At 36.3% G+C, this 26,278-nt stretch overlaps 1 protein-coding gene and 1 non-coding gene across 2 annotated transcripts in view; both read right to left on the reverse strand.

Annotated features, from left to right (window-relative positions):
• Positions 1 to 8,390: 8,390 nt before the first annotated feature.
• Positions 8,391 to 26,278, reverse strand: part of PIK3CB (phosphatidylinositol-4,5-bisphosphate 3-kinase catalytic subunit beta) — a 149,670-nt gene continuing 131,782 nt past the window's right edge. The window contains exons 20-24 of the mRNA XM_031443314.2: positions 16,703 to 16,870; positions 15,541 to 15,664; positions 11,526 to 11,671; positions 10,303 to 10,435; positions 8,391 to 9,920 (exon numbers count right to left, since the gene is read on the reverse strand). Coding sequence (XP_031299174.1) covers positions 9,783 to 9,920; positions 10,303 to 10,435; positions 11,526 to 11,671; positions 15,541 to 15,664; positions 16,703 to 16,870 — 709 coding nt within the window. The 3' untranslated portion in view covers positions 8,391 to 9,782. The remainder of the gene's footprint in view (positions 9,921 to 10,302; positions 10,436 to 11,525; positions 11,672 to 15,540; positions 15,665 to 16,702; positions 16,871 to 26,278) is intronic.
• LOC116155832 (small nucleolar RNA ACA64) lies at positions 22,929 to 23,055 on the reverse strand. Its single transcript, XR_004139727.1, has one exon. It is a non-coding gene; the product is annotated as a small nucleolar RNA ACA64 (small nucleolar RNA).

A 26,278-nucleotide genomic window follows, 5' to 3' on the forward strand; every position in this document is an offset into this window, starting at 1 on the left:
GGCACCAGAAAGCTAAAAAGGCAATGATGAATTTCTATGCCAAGGTGGAGAAGAAGGAAACCCAGAGTAGGAATCTAGGCATCTGGAAACATTTAAGCCTAGGAAAGTTTACTGATTCCAAAACAGGAGGTCCGGAGTCTAAACTGTACCTTGGACAGTGTTGCAGACCTAGGGAGATGAGCCTGGTGTCCAGGAATGCCACTGTTGGGCGACTCTAGCAAAACTCCCAAATTTTGAGCTGGGACCCCAAAGACTGTAACTTAAGAAATAAGAATAAACAGAAAGTTGATCTGTTTTTGAAATAAGAATTACCTTGGATATGAGTATACAGTATAAACAAATAAATGAGCAAACAAGACAGGACAACATGTGAATGGGCATCAACAGAAATAACCAACAATAGAAAGAAACCAGCAAGGTCTGCAGATTAAGAATTCATTAGATGTAGAGCTTAACACAATCATGCTTACAATATCCAGGGTAATAAAAGACAACTCTGAAAATTTCACAGAGAATAGAAAAATATAAAAGACACAGAAGAATTTTAAAAGAACCAAAAAGAAACTGTAGAATTGAAAAATACAATAATGAAATTAACAACTCAAAATCAGAGAAACAGTAAACTGGAACATAAGTGAGAAGAAAATATCTAGGAGAAAAGTATAAAGAGATTAGAAGGAAGAGTGTAATAAATATAGACTACATAGTGAAAGGTCAAATATGTGTAAATGGAATTCCAAAAGAAGAGAGAATTATGGAAAAACAGATTCGAAGAGAATTTTCCAAATGATGAAAGATAGCAAGCTATAGATTCGAGAAGCTCTGTAGACACCAAGCAAGAAGACTAGAAAGAAAACCAGCCCCAGGCATATCATAGTAAAACCGCTAAAAACCAAAGACAAACACAAAATCTTTAAAAGGGGCCAGTGGAAAGAACACACATTAAAATACTGTTAACTTTTCAATAGGAATAATAGGAGCAAGAGGACAACAGAAAAAATCCCTTCAAAGTGCTGACATAAGTAACTACCAACCTAAATTTCTATACCCAACAAAACTATTTATCAGGCAAACAAAAGTTGAAGGAATTAATCAAGAGTAGAACAACTTAAAGAAATATCTTTGGTCTAAGAAAAAATGATGCCAGATGAAAACATGAAAATGCAGAAAAAGAGATAAGCAATGACCATGGTAAAAAAATTTATGTACCGTTGACCCTTAAACAACATGGGTTTGAACTGCACAGGTCCACTTATAATACACTTTTTTCAATAAATATGTATTATAGTACTAAATAATCTGTGGTTAGTTGAATCCATGGATGCAAAACCACATATAGGAAGGGGTGAATGTAAAGTTATAATCAGGTTTTTGACTGTGTGTATGGTGGGGGTGGCTGGCACCCCTAACCCCTGCATTGTTTAAGGCTCAACTGTATATTTAGATGAACAGTGGCTGTATAAAACAATACTTCCTTCTGGGAATTCACACTGATATATAATTAAAATCTAACCATGATAGCATATAGGTTGGGAGAGAAGTGAACAGACTTGAAGAGTTCTAAAGTTCATGCACTGTTTGGGAAGATGATAAAAGTACCAATAAACCTTAGACCTGGGAAAATCCAGTATGCAAATTGTAATCTAGTGTAGCCAATAAAAGAATGGGAAAAGCTGTATGATTTCCAAATTAATAGGAAAAGTTATTTTAGCATTTCATTAACACTGGTGAGAAAATAATGGAAAAAAGAACACAAAGAAAGAAAATCTAGGAAAAATAAAATTACATAGTAAGATGGTTCATGTAACCCCAAATATACTGGCAATTACATTAAATGTACATTGGCTGTTTCAATTAACAGGTAAGTACTGTCAGAGTGGATTAAAACAAAATAAAACTACATGCTAGTTACAAGAGAAACACAAGAATTCCAAAAGACTGCAAGAAAAAAACACCATGCAAACACTAACCAAATGAAAGCTAATATATATTATTAGTCAAGTAGACATTAAGGCAAAAACACAGTATCAGAAACACAGTGAACACTTTAAAATAATTTTTAAATGCTTCAATTCACCAGGGATATAAATCATCTCTAAATTTGGATGCGTCTAATAATATTGCTTCAAACTCTATAAAATAAAAATTGACATAACTAGAATAGGCAAATTCAAAATCACAGCAGGGTATTTTAATTTATCTCTTTTATAAATGCTAGGAAAATCTCAGTAAAGATTTATAAATATAAACAACACAGCAGAACTGATCTAATGAACATAGGTAAAACATCTGATCTAATAACTGCAAAATATGGATTTTTTCATGTGTACACTGAACATTCATAAACTTGATCATATGGTGAGTCATAAAAAAACTTAGTCCCACAAATTTGAAAGAATTGAAATCATGCAGATATGTTCTCTGAATGCCATCTAATCTAAAAATCAATAAGAAAATGATAATAAGAAAATCCATGTGTATTTGGAAACTGATAAATATATTTCTAAGTAACCAAAGGTCAGGAAAAAACCAAAATAGAAATTAGAAAATATTTTGTATTGAATGGTGATGAAAAGACTTCATATCAAAACTTATGGGATGAAGATAAAGACTGTTACTATAAAGACTAAGACTGATCAGCTAAGCAACCATCTTATAAAATTATAGGAGAGGAATAACAGCAAATTGAATCCAAAGAAAGTAGAAGGAAAGAAATAATACAGATAAGAGGAGAGCAGAAAACAAGCATACAACAGAGGATCTATAAAGTAAAAAACCAATTCTTTGTAAAGACTGATACAATTGAAAAACCTCTAATGAGCCTAAGAAAATAGACTCTAGTGTGCTTAGCACGCACAAGATCCTGGGTTCAATCCCCAGTATCTCCATTAAAAGATATATATTTATATATACACACACACAAACACACATACACCTAATTTTAACCTCCCCCATAAAAAAAGAAAAAGAAAAATTCATATTAAAAAAAAGTCCCATAAAAAAAGAAAAGACTCTAACCAATACCGAGAATGAAAAGAGGACATCTCTACCATTCCTGCAACATTAATAAACTCTTAACACATGGATTGATAAAAATAAATTTGAAAATATAGATGAAAGACACATACCTAGAAAATCACAACTCTTCAAAACAAACACAGTAAGATATAAAAATCTGAATATACCTCTTGGCTAGGAAGGAAATTAAATCCATATCTCAAAGAAACATCAGAAATAAGGTCACTGGCAAAATTCTATCAAACTTTTAAATAAGAAATAATGCCAATCTTGTCTTATAAGGTCACCAAAACCTTGATAACAAAACCTGACACAAACCATAAAAGAAATTTATGAGCCAATCCCACTGATGAAAATAGATTTAAAAACCCCACATGAAATATTGGCAAGTCAAATCCAGCAATATATAAAAAAGATAATACATCACAATACCATTGGGCTAATTCCAGCAATGTAAATTTGGTTTATATTTGAACATCAATCAATATAACTCACCAAATGAGAAAAACCATATGATCCTCTTAGTAAAACGCAGAAAATAAGTTGATAAAATTCAGCATCTCTTTATGATGTTTGAAAAAAATCCCTTGGGAACTGAAGCATGCTTTGTTAACCTGGTAAAATATCTAGATTCCAAAGCAAACATCAGATGTAATACTGAAGATTTTCCTTTTTAGACCAGCAAAAGGAAATTGAATATTGAATATTGAAAATTGAATAATTGCTTCTATTCAACCTTTTATTGGAATTCCTAACCAGTGTAGAAGGGCAAGAAGAAGAAATAAAATGAAGGGAATGGAAAGGAAGAAATAAAGCTATTAACTATTTGTGCATGATATATGCAAAACCAAAATAATTTCTATAAATAGTTAAGATTAATAAGAATATTTGATATGTCTGCTAAATTCAAGTATCAATTGTATTTCTATTGATTGTTCTAAAATTTTAGTTAGAACTATTAAAACACAGGTTGCTTGAGTCCATCTCCCAAGTTTCTGATTCAGTAGTCACGTTTAGGATGGGGCTCAAGAATTTGCAATCTTTTTTTGGGTGGGGGCTGTGGGGAGTTAGATTTATTTATTTGCTTGTTTGTGTATTTGTTTATTTACTTACTTATTTATTTATTTGTGGTACTAGGGATTGAACCCAGGACCTTGTGCATGCTAAGCACATACCCTACCATTGAGCTATATACCCTTCCCCCCAAGAATTTGTATTCTAATTAGTTTCTAGGTAATGCTAATACTCCTGGTCAGGGGACCACACTTTGAGAACCACTGCTATAGATCAACAAGAAAATTTAATCACTTACCCAGGAAATCTAACAAAAGATAGACGATGCTCTCCATAGAAAACTGTACATCACTGTGGATATAAAGAGGATCTAAATAAAGGATACTCCATTATCACGGATTTTAAGAGTCAGTATTCTGAAGATGTCAATTTGCCCCAATCAAATTTGTAATTTAGTGCAATCCCACTTAAAATACCACATTTGTTTTCTATGCCTGTCTGTTTTGTAAATAAGTTCATCTGTATTTTTTTAGATTCCACATATAAGTGATACCATGATATTTGTCTTTCTCTGTCTTAATTTAGTATGATAATCTCTAGGTCCATCCATGTTGCTACAAATGGCATTATTTCATTCTTTTTTTATGGCTGAGTAGTAGTCCATTGTAATAACCTATAATTAAAAAGAACATATATATATAAACTGAAACACTATACTATACTCCAGAAACTAACACAACATTGTAAATCAACTATACTTCAATAAAATTTTTAAAAATTTTTTCTATGGGTTTTTGTGCATCTCAACACAAAAATGAAATATATATTTAGGCATCATTGATAACTGAGTAAAGAGCATGGACACTTAAGACAGACTCCCTGAGTTTGAATACTGGCTCCTATTTTGTGACTGTTGACAAATTACTTAACTTTCTGTGCCTCCGTTTTCTCATCTGTAAAGTGGGAAAGACCAACTCTATCACATAAGATTGTTAAAAGGATTAAATATATATAGTTCAGATGCATGTCTAGAACATACTAATTAGTATGTATGAATTTAATAAACAAGTAAATTAAAATAAAATAAAAATAGGGAGATGAAATCTAGTGGATATCTTCTAGAGTCCAGAAGCAGACTCATGCATATATGAATAGATGGTTTATGACAAAGGGGGATATATAGAACAGTGGGGAAAGAAGGATTATCTTTCCAAATAAAAAAACACTAGGAAAAAATACTTCACACTATATATAAAAAATAAATATATATTTTAAAATTCCAGGTAGGTTATAGATCTAAATGGGTTAGGCAAAAATATAAAGCTTTCATATGACATTCTAGGAGAATATCTTCATGACCTTGGGGTAGAGAAAGATTACTTAAATACTACATAAGGGGTATTAACCATAAAGGAAAATAAAATAAATTTGACATTAAAATTAAGATACTGTGTTATCAGAAGAAACATAAGGCTTTTATATATATATGTATATATATATAAAAATACAGAATTTCACATAACAACAAAAAAAAGGCAAAATTTATAAAACCCTTCCTTAAAACAAAAACAAACAAACCCCCAAAATGACAGGTAATCAAATAAATGGACAAAGGACTTAATTAAACAGGCAATTCACAAAGGAGAAAATCCATAAGGCCACAATCAAATATGAAAAAGCAATTTAATCTCATTATTAATCAGGGAAATGCAAATTAGTTCACAGAACGGCTAAAATTTTTTAAATGTTTGTTAACTGGATGTTGGAAGAATGTGAAGCAATAAGAATTAAGTTCTGGGGAAAAATAAATTGATATAACCACTTATTTTAGCATTACTTGGCCAAAATAAAGATATGCATAATTCTATGACCCATCAATTTTAATCTTAAGTATATACTTCCAAAGAAATATGTACATATGTGAAACAGGGGACAAAATATAATTATTACAGCAGCATCATCTGTAATAGCCTCAAACTAGAAACAATCTGTATGGGTCCCAACAGTAGAAAGGATATATAAATTATAGGGTATCCATAACATGGAATATTGTACAGTGATGATAAAGAATGAACTGGAGAGAAATGCAACTACATGATTGAACCTTAGAAACACAATGTTGGGCAAAAGCCTGACGGTTGCTCTAAAAGAAGAGGTGGTGATTACCTTGGCAGAGAGGGAGTCCTGACCAGGGAGGGGAACTTGTACAGTTTCTGAGGTGTTGACAACGTTCTTTCTTGACCTGTGTGGTGGTTACCTGGATGTCTGCTCTGTAATATGCTGAAATTATTTATATGTGTAATTGTTTTATGCACTTTTCTCTATGTGCCATTTTCTACAATAAAAAAGGGGAGAAGAAAGTAAGGCAGGTAAGGTTTGAAAGGCCAAACTTCTGAGTGCTAAACCTGGGCTTTGTTAAAAGAGGAAAAGAACCAGGAATTCCAAAAATCTACCAGTTACACATTTTTAGAGTAGGAATAATCTAGAAGGTAATGTCAGTTTACCCATCATTGGAAAAGGAGATAAAACTGCCACCAATACTGAAAGAGGAAGAGGCTCCAGGATGATACAACTGGGGTTTAGATCCTACCTGGATCCCTGAGAAGAGGCGCAGCATCCTGGAGTGGAGGAAGAGGCAGGTAAAAATAAACAACCGTTGATCCTGCTAACGCCCATGAATCCTGCTTTATATACCTTGTAGCTTCCTAATCTGCTCTTCCCACTACCCTGTTACCTAGCTCCTATTTGTCCTTGAAGACTCAGCTGGCAGGCCCACTTCTCCAGGAAACCGCAGCCCCTGCTCCCTCCCTTCTAAGAGCCGCTAGTCCCCAGTAGTCAGGGTCACGTGGTACCTCTCTGCTGGCCACCTCACGGACCAATCTTTCACCTTCTGCAGACAAGTGACCCCTGCATTACAGGCTGCCTGGCTGTATGTGACCTGGTGCTGACAGTCGGGGTTATGGGCTGGACAAGGTGAACTGAGAATGTACTGGAAGTCAGGACACAAGGACAGATCTCTGGAAGGGGCTTCCCTTCCTGAAGTTCCTCCCTTCTAGGCCTTTGGGAGAGAGGGGAAAGCAGGAAAAAAATTGAGATTGCCTCTGAGTTGGGACTCAGCACATGTTCCCACAGGCACGGTCTTAAACTAGCCTCTCCCCATCCTACAGGAGAGTCGGAATGTTATTACCAATTCCATCTTACAAACATGGAAGTTCAGACACTGAGAATTAAGGTCACAGAGGCAAAGCTGGATGGCAAATACTGGCCTCTGCAGCCCAGGGTCTGCCTATAGACATGAAGAGAATACTTAGGAATTACTTGTTCAACAAAGTCAACCTTTGTCTTCTCAGAGCTGGGTAGACACAGACTCAAGTATGGAAATGTACAGGGTTTCCAAAATCCTGTTTGGGGGAAACTTGGGTAAGGAACAAAAGACAGGGTGCCAAGGCATTGGGTGACCATCCCCCACACAAGGAGCTGTTCCTGCAGCCCAGACCCCTAACCCACCCTGGAGGTTGGCTATACTCTGCCTTCCACCTCCACCTCTCTGGCTCAGCCAGAGCCCCTGAGAACCAGAGACATGCAATTCAGCAAGTGTGCAGGGTGCACCTGCTAGGAGTGCTCAGCAGCTCCTGAGGGCCTCCAGCAGAGGGCAGGGTGGTCAAGAGGCATGCTGGCCTCAAGTCCAACACTGCCTGGGGAGGTTCATTTCCCGTTCTCGCTCTTGAAGACACTGGCATTCACTGATTTGGCATATATTTACCAAGGCCCTCTATGGGCTGAGGAGACCCCTCTGGAAACAGTGGTGCCCACTTCTGCCTGATAATGCTCATCACTCTTTCACACACCTGATCCATGACCTTGTGTGTGTCATGGTGGATGGCTATTGGACAAAGATCCCTAAACAAAACTGTCTTTTTACAGTCCTATTCCTGGAACTCTCACTGAGTCTAGAGCAGCCCGGGGAATGGTCAGTTCAGAGCTTAACTCCCATCATCAGCTGAGTGATTTCCAAGAAACTGTGCTCTGAGCATCTGCCCAATGGAAAGGAGCTACAAAGTGCCTACAATCTGGCCTTGGGTACCAAGTAACTGAAGGGACATTCTTCCAGACCTCAAGATACCTCCCAGAGGTACGGAAATTTGGTGAAGGTACCCTCTTGCCACAGGCTCCCAATAATGTCCAAGAGGCCTCCCATACTGCCTAATGGGGCTGGGAAGCAAGGAGAGAAGTCACGGGAGAGATTGTGAGCTTCAGCCTATTCTGGAAGTTGGTCTGTCTATTGACCTGGCCATTTCTTCGAGTCCCAGTGCCAGGGTCCAAAGGCCTATGCTGCCCATAAAGAAGAGGCCCACATATCCCAAGAGCAGCCAAAACCAGCTCATCCATTTATTTGACTGAGAACATTAAGGAGGACAACAAAATTAAACAATCTTTAATAAAATTCCTATAGAAAACCCAGTCGCCGGGCAAATACTCTTTTCCATGTCACAGAGGATTGAGAACTCCCAATAGGCTTTGGAGAATAAACAGTAGTTTTGCTGGGTGTTGCCAGTACTCAGAAAGAGCCTCCATTTACACATTCAAACCAGTAGTTCCTATTGCACATATTAACATTATCTGCCAACTAGCACCCTAAATATATGGTACCTCAACAAATAAATTAAAGAATTCCATGTGGCATGAAACATTCAATTTGAACTAATATCCTTGAAAAATCACATTATTACAAGTTTTAATAAATACAGTAAGAACAGCTGGCATTTTACTAAAATACTGAATTTTAGGTCTGGAGTTTATTCCATAAATAGTTTCCTTTTCATCTGCTTTCTGTCTTGGATACATTTGCTCAAGTATTATGCTCTATGAAGTGAACTCTTTCACAGACACCATGTAAAAACTGTATTAATATGTGCCTCATTACAGAAGCAGCTGGAAGAACTGGATCATAGAGTCAACTAAAAACTAACTCAGGAAAAAGCTCTGATTTGTAAAACTTTAAAACACAGGCTGAAGAAAACCAAAATAACATCTTTTTATATAGAACTCCCACTAGAAATTTTATAAATATATATGCAGCATATATATTAGATTTGCCTCACCAGTAGATTTTTCAGCAAGTCTGCCTGGGATGGTGCTATCACGGTAGACAAATATCAACAAAAGAATTAATGTTTCCACAGGTTTAAAAGATTTCTTTTGAAAAATAATCATAATTTCAAATTATATTATAATTTGAAGTTTACACAATTTAAAAAGGGAAGACAGATAGATAGCTTTCTTTTATGCCTCACTGGGGAAGTAAGGACAGCTACCACTCCCCAGGCATGAATAAGCTGGCTGAGTGATAACACTTGGTCACAATATGAAAAAGAAGTATTTACACCTTTCTGGAAAAGTACCAAATACTTAAAAAAAGAAGAAGAAGAATAAAAGAAGAAGAAGAAAAAGAAAGAAAGACAAAAAACAATCTCTAGTAGCATTCCTTGGCGTGCAAAGTCAGCAGGAAATGATTATCCATAATGTTGACAGTTTTCATGATGAGTCTTGGAAGCATTCAAAAAGCAGAGGGTGGTCATCAGGGATTGTTCAGATTAGATTTTGTGGGCTGCCTTGTTCTTAATTTAACTCTGGGTTCCAGGATTTCATTCCCTTTATAACATCTCTGGCAGGGTCATGTTCAATTTAGTGCAAGTGCAAAATGAAAACTAAACGAAACCAACAAATACATTAGGAGCAAAGGCTGATCGTTAAGATCTGTAGTCTTTCCGAACTGTGTGGGCCATCCAGTTCACTTTAGTAGTCCAGCTTTCCCTGAGTGCCTCATCAAATTTTTGCTTAAATTGCTTGAGTGCTTCTTCTTCACTCTTCCCTAAGGCAAGAGAGTCCTGAAAATGAAGGGAAAAAAAATCTGATTTTATACATTCTCTGCAGTGATGTGCAAATCTCAAAGTCTGTAGGAGGCTGGGTTGGCCATGTCTCCCCAGCCACCATCAAGCAGTGTACCCCATGTTCTTGTTTAAACACCATTTGCAGGAGGCAGAATGAATACCAAGGTATGGTGATAACATGACCCCTGCCAAAGAATTTTTAAAGACAAAATGAATTTATGATTACTGCAAGACAACTACTCAGCCGCCTGCCACCACCACTACTGGGTAAGAATCATCTCATAGGAAATTACTTTGTTCCATTCCCTTTGAACATTTGAAAGGTATAGCTGAGCTCTATGCCCACAAAGTCCAACACTGAAAGAAAAACCATTTATACCTTAAGATACTGTATATCCTTGACTGATGTGAGCTCAGGAAGCCCTGCAGTCAACATCAGTGCAAAGAGAGTGATGAAGAGATTCCCATGCCGTCGTAAAATCAGATATGCATCCTCACAACACTGGCGGAACCTTTAGTTGACGCAGCAATCACAAGAGTAGGACATTAGAAGGGAGACAGCAAATTTTAATAAAGGAAAACAAGAGACATAACTAGACTTTGCATTGAACCAAAGGTTCTTTTTTGATTTTCACTTCTTTCAAAGTTGTCCCAGGACTAAAATTAAATACATGAAGCCCTCTAAAATCACATGTATCTTTTCAAAAACAAAGCTAAATAGAAATTCTATGGTAAAAGGTAATGTAACACAATGTAGGCTTTTTAATTCAATGATACAAAAATTAATTATAAAACAACTAGTAATTATAAATCCATGAGGATTTCTAAACATATTTCTAGATTCTAGATTTGTGGTTTGACTCCAGAGACTTAATTTCTTTAATAGACCCCAAATCAGTATCCGTGCTTTTGCACTGCACCTTCTTGTCCTCTTGTCTTCCCCTACTCTCCTCTTCAAGATGGTCATTCAAGAGGACTTCCCAATCCTATGTTCCTAATTTTGCTAAAGAGAAAAATGGACCCAGAGATATAGTCTCAGAAACCCAGGCAGAACTGGAAATCATATTAGCAATCAGTGGTAAGATATGATATGAGTTGGTCACATCATATAACGTATCTTTAATGATCAAAATAGCCTTGAAATTTAATCATTTTTGTCCCTATTTTAAATGAAGAAACAAAGACCAAAAGACAAATAATGTGCTTGGAGACATACAAACAGCAAGGAATAGATCAGAGACGACAAGGTCTGTCCTGAGCCCTGGTTCTCCTACTATACTTCACATAGAATGACAGTAAAATGCCTATCCCTCTCAGCATCTCACTAACAAATGTCTTAACAGTTTCAAGAGAATTTTCTAAGACAGGTAAAAGACAGTATACTATTGGAATACAACATGGTAATTTACAAGTTTCTAGCATTTTGTTTCTCTTGTCTGAACCAGAACATGGATCTGACAGGCAAATTCCCCAAAAGCCTCCTGTTAGCAGACTGAGTACCTCTCTAATCTAAATATACTTTTCAGCTAAGAAATGCTAGTCTAGCTGGTCAAATATGAAAACATTACATGTGTTTACCCTTGACACCAGGGCAATACTTACCGGCCAAACTTTTCTGTGTTTCCTGTTTTTCCTTGCTGAATCACATGAATGAAGTCATAGGTAAGAATAAAAGGCACTCGCTCCCTTTTAATGCCAAATTTAGACTTGAAATTTCCAAGAATATGTCCAAAGTCAATGTGGAAGAGCTGGAAAACAAATGAGATTTAATTTCTTTTCTTTTCTTTTTTTTTTCTGATGGGTTCCAAACAGAAAGGCAAGGCCTCAAGCAGTCCTAGACCCCAAAGCACTACATCCAATGTCACGTGAGCCCTCCTCTCTTTCAAAACCTACTGGGTCACTTGGAAAAGACTGTTTCTGACGTTCGTAAGTTTTTATACACAGTAATAATCCTGATATTAAACTGCATATCCCAATGGGAAAGACGAATTTTTAAAAAGAAAAATACATCCAAATAATAAACATGTCTGATTTTAAAAAGTCAGACAGTTCTACACATAGAAACAAAATAAAAAGAGTACATCCTTGCCCCACCAGTTCCTTCACCACCTTAAGTGCTACCATTTACAGGTAACTTCTCCCCACTCTTTCATGTGTTTTTCCTGATATTTGCCACCATTTTTCTAAACAGTATGTTTATACTTACTTATTACTTCCTAATTTTGGATTATTATGGAAGGTAAGTATTTAGTACTCTTGTACCGAGGTAATGCAACACAATACAGCACATTATAACATAATTTCTGGTAAAATCAATATTCAGTGTACATACTGTTCACACTATGTGAATACATTTTAAAGCCAAGCAATGTGGTAGTGGTATATAGTATGACTACATTTCCTTTTTCGCTCATCTTTTTCCCTGACAAAAAAAAATTTTTTCTTAGTGTTCTATGATCTGATCATTAATTCTTCCCAAAATCTTAGAAATCTTAAAATCATTTTAAAACAGTTTTCCCACGGTCAGGTAACCTGTAAGTGCCTGTCTGGGCTGGCTGTTCTGTAGGCCTGCCACAGAACCATCATCCTGGGCTCAACCTTCGCCCTTCTTCCATCGGGAGTCCCCGTTTCTCAAGCCCCACGTTACATTCTCTTTTAGTTTAGACCAGGCTTTCTCAATACTGGCACTACTGACATTTTGGGCCCAATACTACTTTGTTGTGAGGTTCTAGCTTACACACTATAAGAAGTTCAGCAGCATTCCTAGCCTCTACCCACAGTAGAATACCCACCCCCACCCCAGTCACCACCCCCACGCCAGTCACAACAACCAGAAATGTCTTCAGGCATTGACAAATGTCCCCTGAGGGCAAAACCACCCCACTGGGAACTACCAGTTCAGACCCTTATTTTGATGGATGCCCTTATTCTGGCCTCCTCCTGAAAAAAGATGCAGAGAAGATACAGTTTTTGAAACCTTGTTATATTTGAAAATGTCTTTATTCTACCTTCATACTTGACTGAAAGTTTGGTTATAGAATTCTAGGTTAGAAATCATTTTCTCTCAAATTATGAACCCTAATTTCCATTGTCTTACAGTTTCCAACACTGCTACTGAGAAGCCAAGTCTTTCTGGCTCCTGAACCCTGAGTATGCGGCCTGCGACGTCTCTGGGCAGGTTTTAAGACATTCAGCTTATGCCTGATACACTAAAATCTCATGGTGAAGGGCCTGAGTAAGGGTCTTTTCATCCACTGTAAGGGAACTTCTGAGCTCTCTGGACTGAATATTCATGAATATCAGCTTTGGACAATGTCTCTGTATTACCTGCTTGATAAGTTCCCTCCTTGAGTCTTATGTGCTACCTCCTTCTGTAACTTTTATTAGGGCAGATGATGAACCTCCCTGGACTGATTCTCTATCATTTCTGGATCCTCTTTCTTCTATTTATTAGATATTTTGGATCTTTTGGGGATATTAAAGGGCAATATATAGCATGGTGCCAAAAAAACAGAATCTGGGCAAACTGCCAGGATTTAAATCCTGGTATGTCCACTTTCTGTTGTGTCAATTTTTTTTCACCAGTAAATGGAAATAATGTTACTACTTACTCTGTACAGTTGTCATAGGATTGAAGGAGTTAACATATATCAAGAACTTATATAGAACAGTGCTTTCCACAAGTTAACAATTCAAGAAATGTTAGTTGATCTTTAATTTACACTACTTCTATTTTAATTTTTAAATTTGTTTCTATTCTTAATTTCCAAGAATTCTATTTTCTGATTTTTAAAAATAGAATATTACTTCATAGATGCAATGTTTTTTTGTTTGTTTGTTTTTATTTTTCAATCATTCTCTGTTTACTGCAGTTATTCTGTTTTCCCAGAATTCTTTTTTTTACCCTTTTGGCTTCTTCTTTTTTTTTGGTCATCATCTATATTTATTTCTTGAAAAGGATTATCGAATCAGACATTAGATGATACCTTTGTGACCAAGAGTCTCAAATGGATGTGGCCTTTTGGATTCTTTTAGTCTCTGTCTTTCAGACATTGAGGCTTCCCTCAAATGTCTAATAATCCTTGGCTGACCATTCATATTTAAGAATAAGTCACTAAAAAGATGAATGAAAATTCTGTGGGCATGGGTAGTATTGTTGATCAGTGGGCTTCCTTGCAGCGTGACTGTCAGAATCTGTAAGTCTTTTCACTGGAAAAGGATTCCAATCAGATTCTCTTGAGAAAAACCATCTAGTATCCTGTAAGAGTGGGGATTTACACTTGGTCGCTAGTGTTTCTGTAGCAAAGCAAGCAGAAGTTGTTGGGAACCATGCCATTTGGCATGCCAACCTTCACTTCATCCCTGTTTTTAACATGGACCTTACCCTTAGCTTCTGTAGAAGCTGCTTGTCCATGAGTCAGAAGAATTGGTTTCTTCAGAGAATAAATCTTTTATCCCCTTCTTGGAGTTGGGAAGGAGACATGAGCATCTAATTGCTCCATATATTAACTGCCAATCAACCCTGTTTTCAGCCTCTTCCCCTTTCCCTACCTTTAGCAGCACCTCATGCCTCTGATTTCAGAGCTCTTCTCTGGCTGACACACCCTTCTACAAGAAGCCATTCTCTCAGCTCCTCTAAGTCATTGCCACTTTCCCACTTTGTTTTCTCTCATCCCAAAATCTGTCGATATCTTTCATCACTGAGGCCCCTTTTCCTATTATCTTTGACTTGGATTTACATATTTCTTATTCCTCAATATCATTTTAGAAGGGCGTCAGGAAAAAATGGAGAAAAACCTATGTTTCAACCTGATTAACCAGAAGACTGAGGGCATCCTTTTAAGTGTGAACACAAGGTTCAACTCTCAAAGCCCAAGTCCGAACTGCCCAGATCTCCGAGGAGGTATAAAACTCTGGGCCCCACCCCCAGAGCCAGAGTTCACATAATGACCTAGAGACTCTTATTCTGGAATGCCTCTAGTGTCAGGGAATTCCAAGGGTGGCTAAACTGAAAAATTATCCCAAATTATTTCATCTCTTTGCTTACTATAAAAGAATTTACAAATAAAAGTCACTCTGAAGAATAAGAAAATTTTCATTTCAAAACTAAGAGCTTCTTTATATTAAATAATCTGGTCTAGTCCCCCAGGTTGATAGTACCAAAATGATATTACTGATATTCCATTTCTCTCTACTCCCATATATGATTAAATTTGATATTCTAAAAGAGAAAATGGCTCAAGTAGGGTCTGTCTTAACTTTCTATTTTTTTTACCTCTGGTTATCTTCTTTAAAGTTAATATATTCTGTACATTATCTGTTTTGTCTACTCTTAGGTACATATGTGTCCCAAATGTAGTTTCTTATATTGAAGGAACAGGTCACTTTTAAATGACCACAATAATTTTTTAAACACTTAAATAAATGCTTATCACCTAACTGTAAATGAACAAACCAATATATGAAGCAAATGGTATATGAAACAATGGGTGGGAAATAAAAGGCAAAGACATAACTCAGAGAATCATAAAGACTCTGACTGGGTTCCAGAAGAGATTGTGCTGCATGTAGGTAACAGCATCACAAGGTCCTTGGCAGGCTCTGGAAAGTAGCTTACCTGGCCAGTTTTTTTGACCATGATGTTATCACTATGTCTGTCACCAATCCCAAGGACATAAGAAGCTACACAGTAGCCGGCACAGGACAGGGTAAACTCCTCAATGGCTCGGTCCAGGTCATCCCTGAACAAGAGAAAAAAATAGAGGAAAGGTTTTCGGCTTCCATATGTATAGGATGAGACCCAATCCATGCTTCTGTTTCGTTTTTAATGTGAGGAGAACTGCAAAACAGAACTGCCAAAACCATATGAGCAGAAGATGCTGGATCAGCCAACAGAGGGAGGAGGATCACCAGAGGAGCAGGGCAGAGAGGAGTCAGCAGGCTGGCTCAAAGACATCAGACACCTGGATGTCAGCCATTCAAACTGCTGTGTCCTGGGGGTCATGTTTCAGTGGGGACGGGGGTAGGTTCGTGTGCACAGTAACGAGAGGACATCAGCTTTGCTGGATGATGCTGGGCTTTGGACCATTTTTGTCGGTTTTGACCAAAAACTAGAATTCCATATTTAAGAGTTAAGTATTGCAGTTCCAACCATTTAAGTCAGTGGCTTAAATCAGAAGTGAGTAATACAGACCCTTTAGGGACAAGGTCTGAAAATCAAAATTTGAAAACTAATTCTCACATACAAGTTCTTGGATTTTGCCGATGAAAAAACTTAAGTCTGACTTCAAAGTCTTTAGCCAAAAATACTTGCAATATTCTCCCCTCACTGTGAAATTCCTTAATTTCCTATGTGTTAGGGGTTTTCCAACACAATAACCATACATAACACAATTCCTAGTGCTGTACTTTACAGTTTGGAGAGCTCAGTCTACACACTCATTCATTTCTACTCTAAAAATCTACTGAAAACTTACTTAGGTTCATAGATTCACATAATGACAAAAGTTCATGCACTTAAAAAAGGTACATTATGTTACTTTTAAAATTATTAGATTTTTTGTACTGCCCAGCTCTGAAATTTGATTTCGATGAAGCAGAATTCAATGCTAATCATCTGCAGACTTTAGGGAGGCCAATTTGTCATTTTGATCTAATCTGAAATGAAGCAACAAATAACACTAATGTTTCCTCTAGGACACTGATGATTCTAACTGAGAGAACAGTCATTTGTTTGGCTGTTTGTTCAGAAGAATGATAATCAAACAGAATACACTAACCCAGAATTGTACTCTTTAAGCCAGTTCAGAAGGGCGTCTTTGTTGAAGGCTGCTGCAGCAGCCACATTGCTACTGTTTAGCTGAATGTCAGCGATTGTTTCAGAGGTGCTCACAACTTCAATGAGGCCGGAGCGGTCTCCTGTTGCTAAACAGCCGTAAGGCAACATCCTGAAAAGAAAAAAAATGGGCATAGAAAGTCATGTGTATGTTATCTATAAAATGAAACATTAAGAGTACTTTTTTTTTTTAAGTTTTATTACTATTGATACTCTTGCCATTATTGTATCAGTCATATGGAAAAATACGAGTTCTACCTTCTGTTAGAGAGTAACTATCTTGGCCAACGGTGAGTAATTCACTAGAACTCCAATATCCCAGCTAAATGTATAATTTGTTATCAAATCATTCTGGTGAAATATTAACTTGTCATGCAGGTGGACAGAAGCACATCAGATAAAAGTTTTTCATGTTCACCCTAAATTTGGAAGTAGGGAACCACTCTTTATGGAGCACCTAGTAGGTGGCACACAGCAGGCTAAGCACTTTACACATTCTCTTAGTTAACAGCAACTCTATCCTCCCAGTTGTTCAAGCCCACAACCTTAAGGTAATCTTTGACTCTTCCTCTCAAGCCCAATATTTATCTATCTTGAGAATGTACACAGTCTAAGTACTTCCCTGCCTCCACTCTTCCTTCTGCTACCACCCTAATCCAAGTTACCATCAACCTTACTCAATTATTAATGTTTCCTAATTAGTTTCCCTGCTTCCACATCACAGTAACAATTCATTTTAAATACACCTGTACTACATCACTCTCTGATCAAAATTTCTGCGATGGCTTTCCACCTTAGAGTGAAAGCCAACAGGCTTGTCATATATCTAGCCCACTTCACCTCTCCTAGTATCTTCCCCTTGCTCACTTTGTTCTCACTACACTGGCTCCCTTGCTAGTCCTCAAACATATCAGGCACAATTCTCCCTCATTTCTTTATCTCTGTTATTTTCTCTACCTGGAACACTCTTCCCTAAGACATCTACATGGCTTACTCCCTTACCTCTTTGAAATGTCACTGTCTAAATGAGGAATTCCTAGGTCATCCTTTTTAAAATAGCAACACTGTGACACCCTACCTGCCATCTCTTTCCTCTTTATTTTCCTCTGTAGCCCTCAACACTGTCTAACATCCTATACATTTTATTTATGTGTTTCTTTACATCTATCTCCACCATTAGGATTAAGTTCCATCAGGCAGGGATATTTTGTTCACTGGTGTCTACTCAGTACTTGAGAATATGCTGGCACAAAGCAGGCATTCAATAAATATTTTCGAATGAGTTAAACAAATTTAATAACAAAATTCCTCTAAGTTCCCCATTTTACAAATAAGAAATAAAAGTAATTTGCAAAAAAAATCATACATTTAACTAAGTGAATGATCCAAGACTTAAAACTAGATCTGAGTGGCTCTAAAACTATCTTTTTAACCTAATGCCATCTGTAGAATCACTGACTATATAAGAGGTCTCTCAGGCTCCTGCTTGTGCAAAATAATTTTTGCTATATTGATAGTAAGTATTTTGCTTTGACTTGCATCTGTATGCTCTCTAGTGAAAATAAAAATGTTCTCAGATTTTCTTTAGCCATCTTAAGAAGAATTTCTTTCATGAATTAGCTAATAACATCCTTTGCCTTTTTATCAAAGTTTTAAACATTTTCCTTAGAGATTTATATGAGTTCTTTATATACTAATATTATCCTTTTCTCATTTTGGTTGTAAACATTTTCTTCAGTTTTCTAAAAACTGTATTGTCATTACAGCAACTCCAAAATGGAATGAGATACCTTACAAAGTTCAAATAAAGGTCAAGTGACCATAGAAAATACAATGAATGGAATTCACGGATTCAATACATATATGAGTGCACCTATGTGCCAAGCATTGTGTTAGCTGCTGGTGATACAGAAATGAGCAAAAAAGCAGTCCCTGCTCTCACTGACTGGACAAAGTACAAATGCACAACGTGCAGGTGATCGTCTATGAATGAGGAAGAAGTGCCACTAGAACATGTCAAGAGTCAAGAAAGAACTCTGTGAGGAGGAGGGACACCAGGAATGGAGGAAAGGGCAAGGGGGACACAAAAGCCAGGTAAGGAGAAGAGAGAGTCAGTGTCGCAAAGACCATGCAGAACCCTACAGGCCACGGAAGGACTTTAGAAAGAGAAACAAAAAGTGAGAGAGGGAGAGAGAGAGAGAGAGTGTCGGTGTGTTCAGGATTGTATGAGTGTGTTGGTGTGTATAACAATCAGTTGAAAGAGAAAAGTTTCATTAAATAGTTCCTAAATTCCTCCCAACCAACAATTCAATTCTTTTATGCCTGTTTAAGCACTTTCCTAGTTCTAGCAAAATACAGTTGGAAGCAAAATTGTCAAACTACATGCTGACAGCTGGATATACCAACAAACTGCTTTACATCTGCATTATTAATTCATTTCTCTTTTTTAAAGTTTACCCTTCAATAGGAAAGGTAGTTATGGAGCATGAAAGTTTCTACCAGAACCCCTATTCTTATCATGACATAACACATGTGAAGTGAACAGTGTCCGGTTAAAGTGCACTTTGGCTCACTTTCCTACATCTCCTCTCACCCAACTTGCGGCCAAACCAGGCAAAAGTCCAACAACTTCCTCTTCAAAAGCAGACGATGAAAGCATTCAGTGTCTTGAGGACAGAATACTGACAATGGGAAGGAAAAAACATCCTAGTCATAGAGACAGTTTGACAGAAGTCAAGTTGGGGACAAACTCTTGGAGCCCTGACCACCTTATATGGGCCCCCTTTGCACTCTTATTCTTTATAAAGGCCATGACAACGCTTAGTAATCCTTTATCCTCCTTCCTCAGACTCTCTGATCCAAGGAGCAATTTGTTACCTTTCCATTAAAGCAAGAATTGTAAAACGAAATTATTAAGTGAAATGCTTCACAGTCCCACTCTGTTGGCAACCCTGTAAGTTTTCTCTGGCTTTGACTCTGACACATCGACCCAAGTCTGAGTGGTACCTTAGCCCCTTACCTAAAAAGGAGGAAAGTATAACTCCTTTACCTAACTAAGGCTTGCATTGCTTCCATCTTCTTCCTTCATCCTTCTACTAGCACCAGTGTTGTTAAAGAACAGCTGTGTAGCTCTCTTAAAAGGGATGTAAATCCCATCAGTGCAACTCAGATATAGTCACAATGAAGACAACTCTCCAAAAGTCAATGTCACCTGTATTTATGGGGGGTGGGAGTGAGGGGACTGTCAAATCAAGGCTAGATAGATTCACATGTAGACAACTTATGAGACTTGAGAGAAAGGGCTGATGCACATTTGATGATCAAAAGTCAGAGCTTATAAATGTTCTAATTTGGCATGGAAGATATCAAAAGAGCATTGTGAGACACATCAGAGAAAAATGAAAATAAGAAACACACACTTTCATTCATGCTAACATGGCACTTTTGCAGGTGCTAAAATATTCTAATTAAAATAGTACGTATAGAAGGTACCTGAAGATTTGAGATTGAACTTAAAAAAGAGTGTGTGCTACGTGACCCAGGTTAACCTGAACAGCTGGCTGGAAGAAAAACAAACATAATAGGAACACTGGGGCACGTATATTTATAGAAACAGTAAAAAATGTTTGGTGAAAAAAAGACACTGGTTTGAAAATGAACTCAAAAGAATTAAAGTCCTGCGTATTTTTTTAAACATGGGGTCAGAGTATAAAACATCAGCAAAGCTCTCACTGGACAGACAAGTTCCTTTTTCTTGTTAGACACACACTGCTTCCCCTCAGACAGACACCAGGTTTATTTCTAGCACTCCCACATGTGGCTGCCTCCTTTTGCCTGAGGTCACAATGAACTTCATTTGATGCTAAATGTGCTTTACATTTAAATTGAATGGGTAAAATTAAAAACTAAGAGAAGACAACTTGGTTGGGGTTTTCAATTAGACTGACAGAACTAGGGACAAAGTCTTTAGCTCAGCCTTTCATAATTAACACGACTCATCATATGGCCAGAATCTGCTCTTAGCAAAGGAGCCCATGGTGTAGCTTATGTGTTAACCTTGGAAAGAACCAATCATCTATGAGCCTAAGCTTGAAAAGCTTCCCCCATTTTTTTGTGGACAAATGAAGGAAAATTTTCATTGGGGTTTACTGTGTAAGAAGGGTCAATAAACTTTTGCTGAAATGAACCAAATAGTAAATATTTTAGGCGATGTAGACTATTAGGTCACTAACTCAATTCCGCAGTTAGAGCATAAAAGCGCCATTAAAACCCTCCAAAAAGGCAAGCCAGTCCCCTCTGGGTTGATGTTCCTCAGGCAGAGTTTCTCACAATCACCATTCCCTCTTATCTACAGTATTTCTTAGGAGTAAGTAACTGACCAAAAAAATGGCTACCTATTCAAAACTATTAATTCTATTTTCACACAGCTATATTAGAAATTCCTGCTAACTGAAAAGTGAAACTCTTTTGTCATTTATGGTATTCAAAGGTTCTTTTCAGATGAAATACAGTCTCACTTCCTTATTCCAATCATACCTACAAGTCTCATGAAAGGAACAATACCTATAGCAAACTGTGATTTCTACCTCAACAGTACCGGGAAAGTTAACCCTGGAAGGATCTAAGACTAGAAAACTACTGCTTTAAAGGAGGAAAAAAAAATCAATGGACAATTACATATTTGGGGCACCAGGCGACTTTGATAAACAAAGGGTAACAGATTATGTCTTTCCACAATTGCTTTCTCATTTAGACTGGTAAAACAACAGATAAAGCCTGATGTGAAGTTTAGAGTTTGACAGATCCCAATGTAAATCTAGCTCCACTACTTATCATTTTTGTAACCTCTGACAAATTGTTTAAAATCTCTTAAGTTTTAATTTTCTCATCTACTAAAAAGGAATAACACAACCTCATAGAGTTGTAAAGATTACATATTACATATGTGAAGAACACAATACAATGTCTGGTACAGTCAATAAATAGCAACTGTTTCTAAGTTTTTAATAAATCAAACTTAAAAGTAATCAAGAAATACTTATAATCTTGCAGGGATATAAAGTCAATCACAAGCATAACTATTTCTAGCAACCTTGTGGACAAAGTTACTGTAGATAGTAAAATACACGAAAATAACAAATAAAGCCAAAAAGATTTTTTAAATAGTTACAGTTAATAAAGAAAGAAAAGGAGGTTTCCATACCCCATAAAAATATAGATTATCCATAGTAGTAGCTCAGGAAGTTACTAACTTGGTTGACATTTTAATGCCCATGAGAAAAGAGACATGGTCTTGAGCCCAGGAGAGGCAGGATCTGGACCTGAGATCCTGCAGTAAGCTGGGGCTCTAAAAGGATGTCAAATGTATGAAGGGAACTAGAGAAGGTCTGCTCACTGAGAAGAGGTTGTGCCATCAAAGTCTGCCATCTACCCTGGGGCTTGGGTGAGCTATTTTAAAAAAAGAGTTTCATGCAAGTGTAAAAATTCAAGCCTTCCCACATTCTTGTGAAATTCAAATATAATATAAATACCTAGGAAGTATGAGAGCCTGAAGGCAAAGAGTTAACATAAAAACTGGGTGATCATGAGTAAAGACCTTGGGTAATAACACAAACTAAACATAAATTCATTTTGGAAGGGGGGCAACTTTCACATCTTAATGAATTCAAAACCAAATATTATTAACTACACAAGGAAATGAACAAGATTAAGCTGATAAATGAAAAGGTGACACCCTAAGAGAGAAAACAGAACAATAAGAAAGAGATACTAAAATAATGAAGACATGAAAAGGAACAGAAAACATATGGAAAGAAAAGTATAGTATTAAAAAGAGACCAGGTATACAAAAACAAAATCAAATACAACTCCTACATAAAAGCAGTCATTGAAACGAACACACTACGTTGAAACACAAGAGATTACACAATACTGAAGAGATAATTCATGAAATGGGAGACAGAATAAAAGAAACTACAAAGAATGTCACATAAAAATAAAAGAGGAGGGAAAGAGGAAAGAGATTAAGAGACATGCAGGACAGAATAGGGAAGACTGTTACACAAAAGGTGCAGAAGACTATGAGAGTGGGAGAACTTCAGTGCTGAAGAAAATGAATACATTTTGTAGAAAATAAAAGAAGATGTGATTTTCTTTCTTTTTTAATTTGCGTGTGTCAGGGCCTGGGTTTCACCTTCCCACACCGAGGAGTGGGTGGTGAGCTAAGGCCCCTGGAGGCTCTGAGTATCAAATCTCACCCTCGGCCAAGTCCAAAGCTGCAGATGATTTTCAGCTAACACCACTCTCCCAATCATACTCACAGCGATGCAACGAGCAAGGAGCACGGAGCATCTGATGGGCGGACCTCCCTGCAACCTGAGAGAAGATGTGATCTTCTTTGATTGAAAAGATACAGTGAGAATGGGGAAGTAAAAATAAATAAAAAGAAATCCATAACAGACAAATTACAGTAAAACTGCAGAAACCAAAGGAAAAGAGAAATTTTTTCCTGCAATGATGTTAAAAAAAAGGGTGGGGGGGAAACCTTATTTAGACTGACAGCAAAGTTTAAAAATAAGAACACTCTACACTGAAATTTGACACAACATTGTAAAATGATTATAAATCAATAAAAAATGTTAAAAAAAAAAAAAAGAACAAAGTTCAGATTACCATGGAATAACATCTTCAAGGTTACTAAGGAAAGCAGCTGTCAGTTTAGACTGTAAAATTCTACAACCAGGTGATGTCAGCAAAAATAGAGAGTTAAATAAGGACCTCTGAAAATCCACTCTTCCATTAAAAACAACAAAAACACTGGCAAAAAATTGTTAGAATCAACCATTTTAGTAAAAAGGGTTTATTGAAGAAAACAGCTAAATCTCACTTTTATTTTACCATGACCTCCTCCAATCTCCCTCACTTTCCAGTTCTGCAGTAGACTTGGCAACCAATGGCCTACAATCACTGTGAGTACAGCAATCTGTTAGTCACCAGAGGGGGCAAAAATGGGACTGGAGCTCCTCCAAAGCCTCTTTTCTACAGAACTGTCATTCTTTGAATTCTTGTAGTTTCCAGGAAGATCCCACTCACAATTCTGTGTTACTTTGACCTGATTCAGACCTCACTTACTGTGAATTGCTTTTTAGCTGAGGATGTTTCTCAAAAATAATCTGAATCAATTGTTTAACACTGAAGTTGTCTAAGGCATAAATAATAGCTGCAGTGAACAGTAAGTTAACCAAAAAACTTAAAGGAAAAACTGGAATGAGATGTTCACAGGGAACAATGAAAGACTACCACATATCCAAAGGAATCTAGAAGGCCATATACTACAAGGCTACAGTAATCAGGACAGCATGGTACTGGCACAAAAACAGACAGGTAAGATCAATGGACCTGACTAAAGTGCCCAGAAATAAACCCATACACTGGTCAATTAGTCTACAACAAAGCAGGCAAGAATATATAATAGAGAAAAGACAGTCTTTTCAATAAGTAGTGCTGGGAAAACGGGACAGCTATATATTAAAGGATGAAATTATGACATTTCCTCATATCATATATGAAAATAAACTCAAAATGGATTAAAGATCTAAATTGAAGACCTGAAACCATAAAAGTCCTACAAGAGAAAATCAGCAGACATTTTTCAATTTCAAAACTTACTACAAGGTAATTAAGATTGTGCATAAAGACAGACATGTATGTACGTCAATTAAATAGAATTTAGAGTCCAGAAAAAACCCCCTCAAGTTTACAGTCAATTCATGTTTGACACAAGTGCCAAGATAATTCAATGAAGAAAGAAGCCTTTTCAACAATGCTGCTCAGACAACTGGATATCCAGTCCAAAGAATAAAACTGGACACCTAATACATATCATACAAAAATATTAACTAAAAAAAATCACTGTGCTATACACCTGAAACTAACATAATACTATAAATAAACTATACTTCAACTTAAAAATCTTAAATAAATAAATAACATATTAACTAAAAATGGGTTGATGACCTCCACAATAAGGGCTAAACTAAAACTCTCAGAAGAAAACACAGATCTTTTCTTCATGACATTGGATTAAGCAATGGTTTCTTAGACCTGACACCAAAAACACAAGCAACCAAAGGAAAAATAGATAAACTGGACTTCATCAAAGTAAAAAAACACTTGCGCATCAAAGGACACTATCAAGAAAGTGGACAACCCACAGAATGGGAGAAAATATTTGCCAATAATATATTTAATAAGAGTCTAGTATCCAAAATATATAAAGAACTCACAACTCAAAAGGCAATCCAATTCAAAAATGAGCAAAGGACTTGAATAGATATTCTCCAAAGAAGATATACAAATAACTAACAAGCACATGAAAAGCTAGTCAACATTATTAGTTATTAGGAAAATGCAAATTAAAATCACAATGAGAAAATTAACAAAAGTGTTAAGCAGAAATTGACAAATGCCAATTATAATGGGAGGGTTCAATATACTTCTGAAGTGACAAATACATAAAACTTCAATGAGAATACAGATCTGGGCACAGTGAACCAATCTGATGTAACAGACCAGTTTATAACCCTTTCAGCTAATAATTAACTATAGCATCTGGAATCTTTTCAATCACAAATAGGATATTTAGGAAAAAATTGGACATATTCTAGTAAGGCACAATGAATCTTAAGAAATATGACACTGATCTTGTACAGACCACATAATCTGACAATAATACAATAAAATTAAACATCATAGAGACAACAACAAAGGGTCTAATGCATTTTTAAGTCAAAATAATTTAACCTAGTTCGGGAGTTGAAGAAATAAAAACCGAAATTAATGAAATATTTAGAATTGAATTCTATATAGTGTGATGTATTATGAAAGTGCATAAATAAGTACATTTTAAAACTTATGGGATGCAGCTAAGGCAGTAGCTAGAAGAAATTTATGGTTTTAATTTGTATATATGAAAAAATGGAAATTAATGTTCTAAGTGTTTGTCTCAAAAAATCAGAACAGAATAAAAGAAGGAAACAAAGAGATAATAAATAACAAAATAAGAAACAAAAAGCTAAACAATATTAGAAGCCCATTCTTTTAAAATACTAAGAAGCAAACCTCTAAAGACTAGTAAGGAAAAGACTAACAAAAAAGACATAAGGAAAAAATATTGCATATAAAATAATTTCACAAATGCAAAAGAAGAAAAAAAATTAAACATAGAGGTTTTAAAATTACCAGAGGTTGTTTTTAAAAATGTATGGTAATAAATTTGAAAACACTGATAAACTGGACAATTCTTAGTCTCAAAAATGACTCAAGAAAAAAAACTCAAGAGGGAAAACAATCTGAAGAGTCCAATAATCATTAAGGAAAATCAGCAGTCAAAAAAACATAGACTCCAAAAAATCAGCATTAGGACCAAATTTTTGCAGAGGCAGATGAGAATAAAGCATGTCAAGTTTAAAATTTGCAAAATAAAATATAATACCTTTAAAATAACTGTACAGGGAAGGAT

This window comes from Camelus dromedarius, chromosome 2 (assembly GCF_036321535.1).
Source record: "Camelus dromedarius isolate mCamDro1 chromosome 2, mCamDro1.pat, whole genome shotgun sequence".
NCBI lineage: Eukaryota > Metazoa > Chordata > Mammalia > Artiodactyla > Camelidae > Camelus > Camelus dromedarius.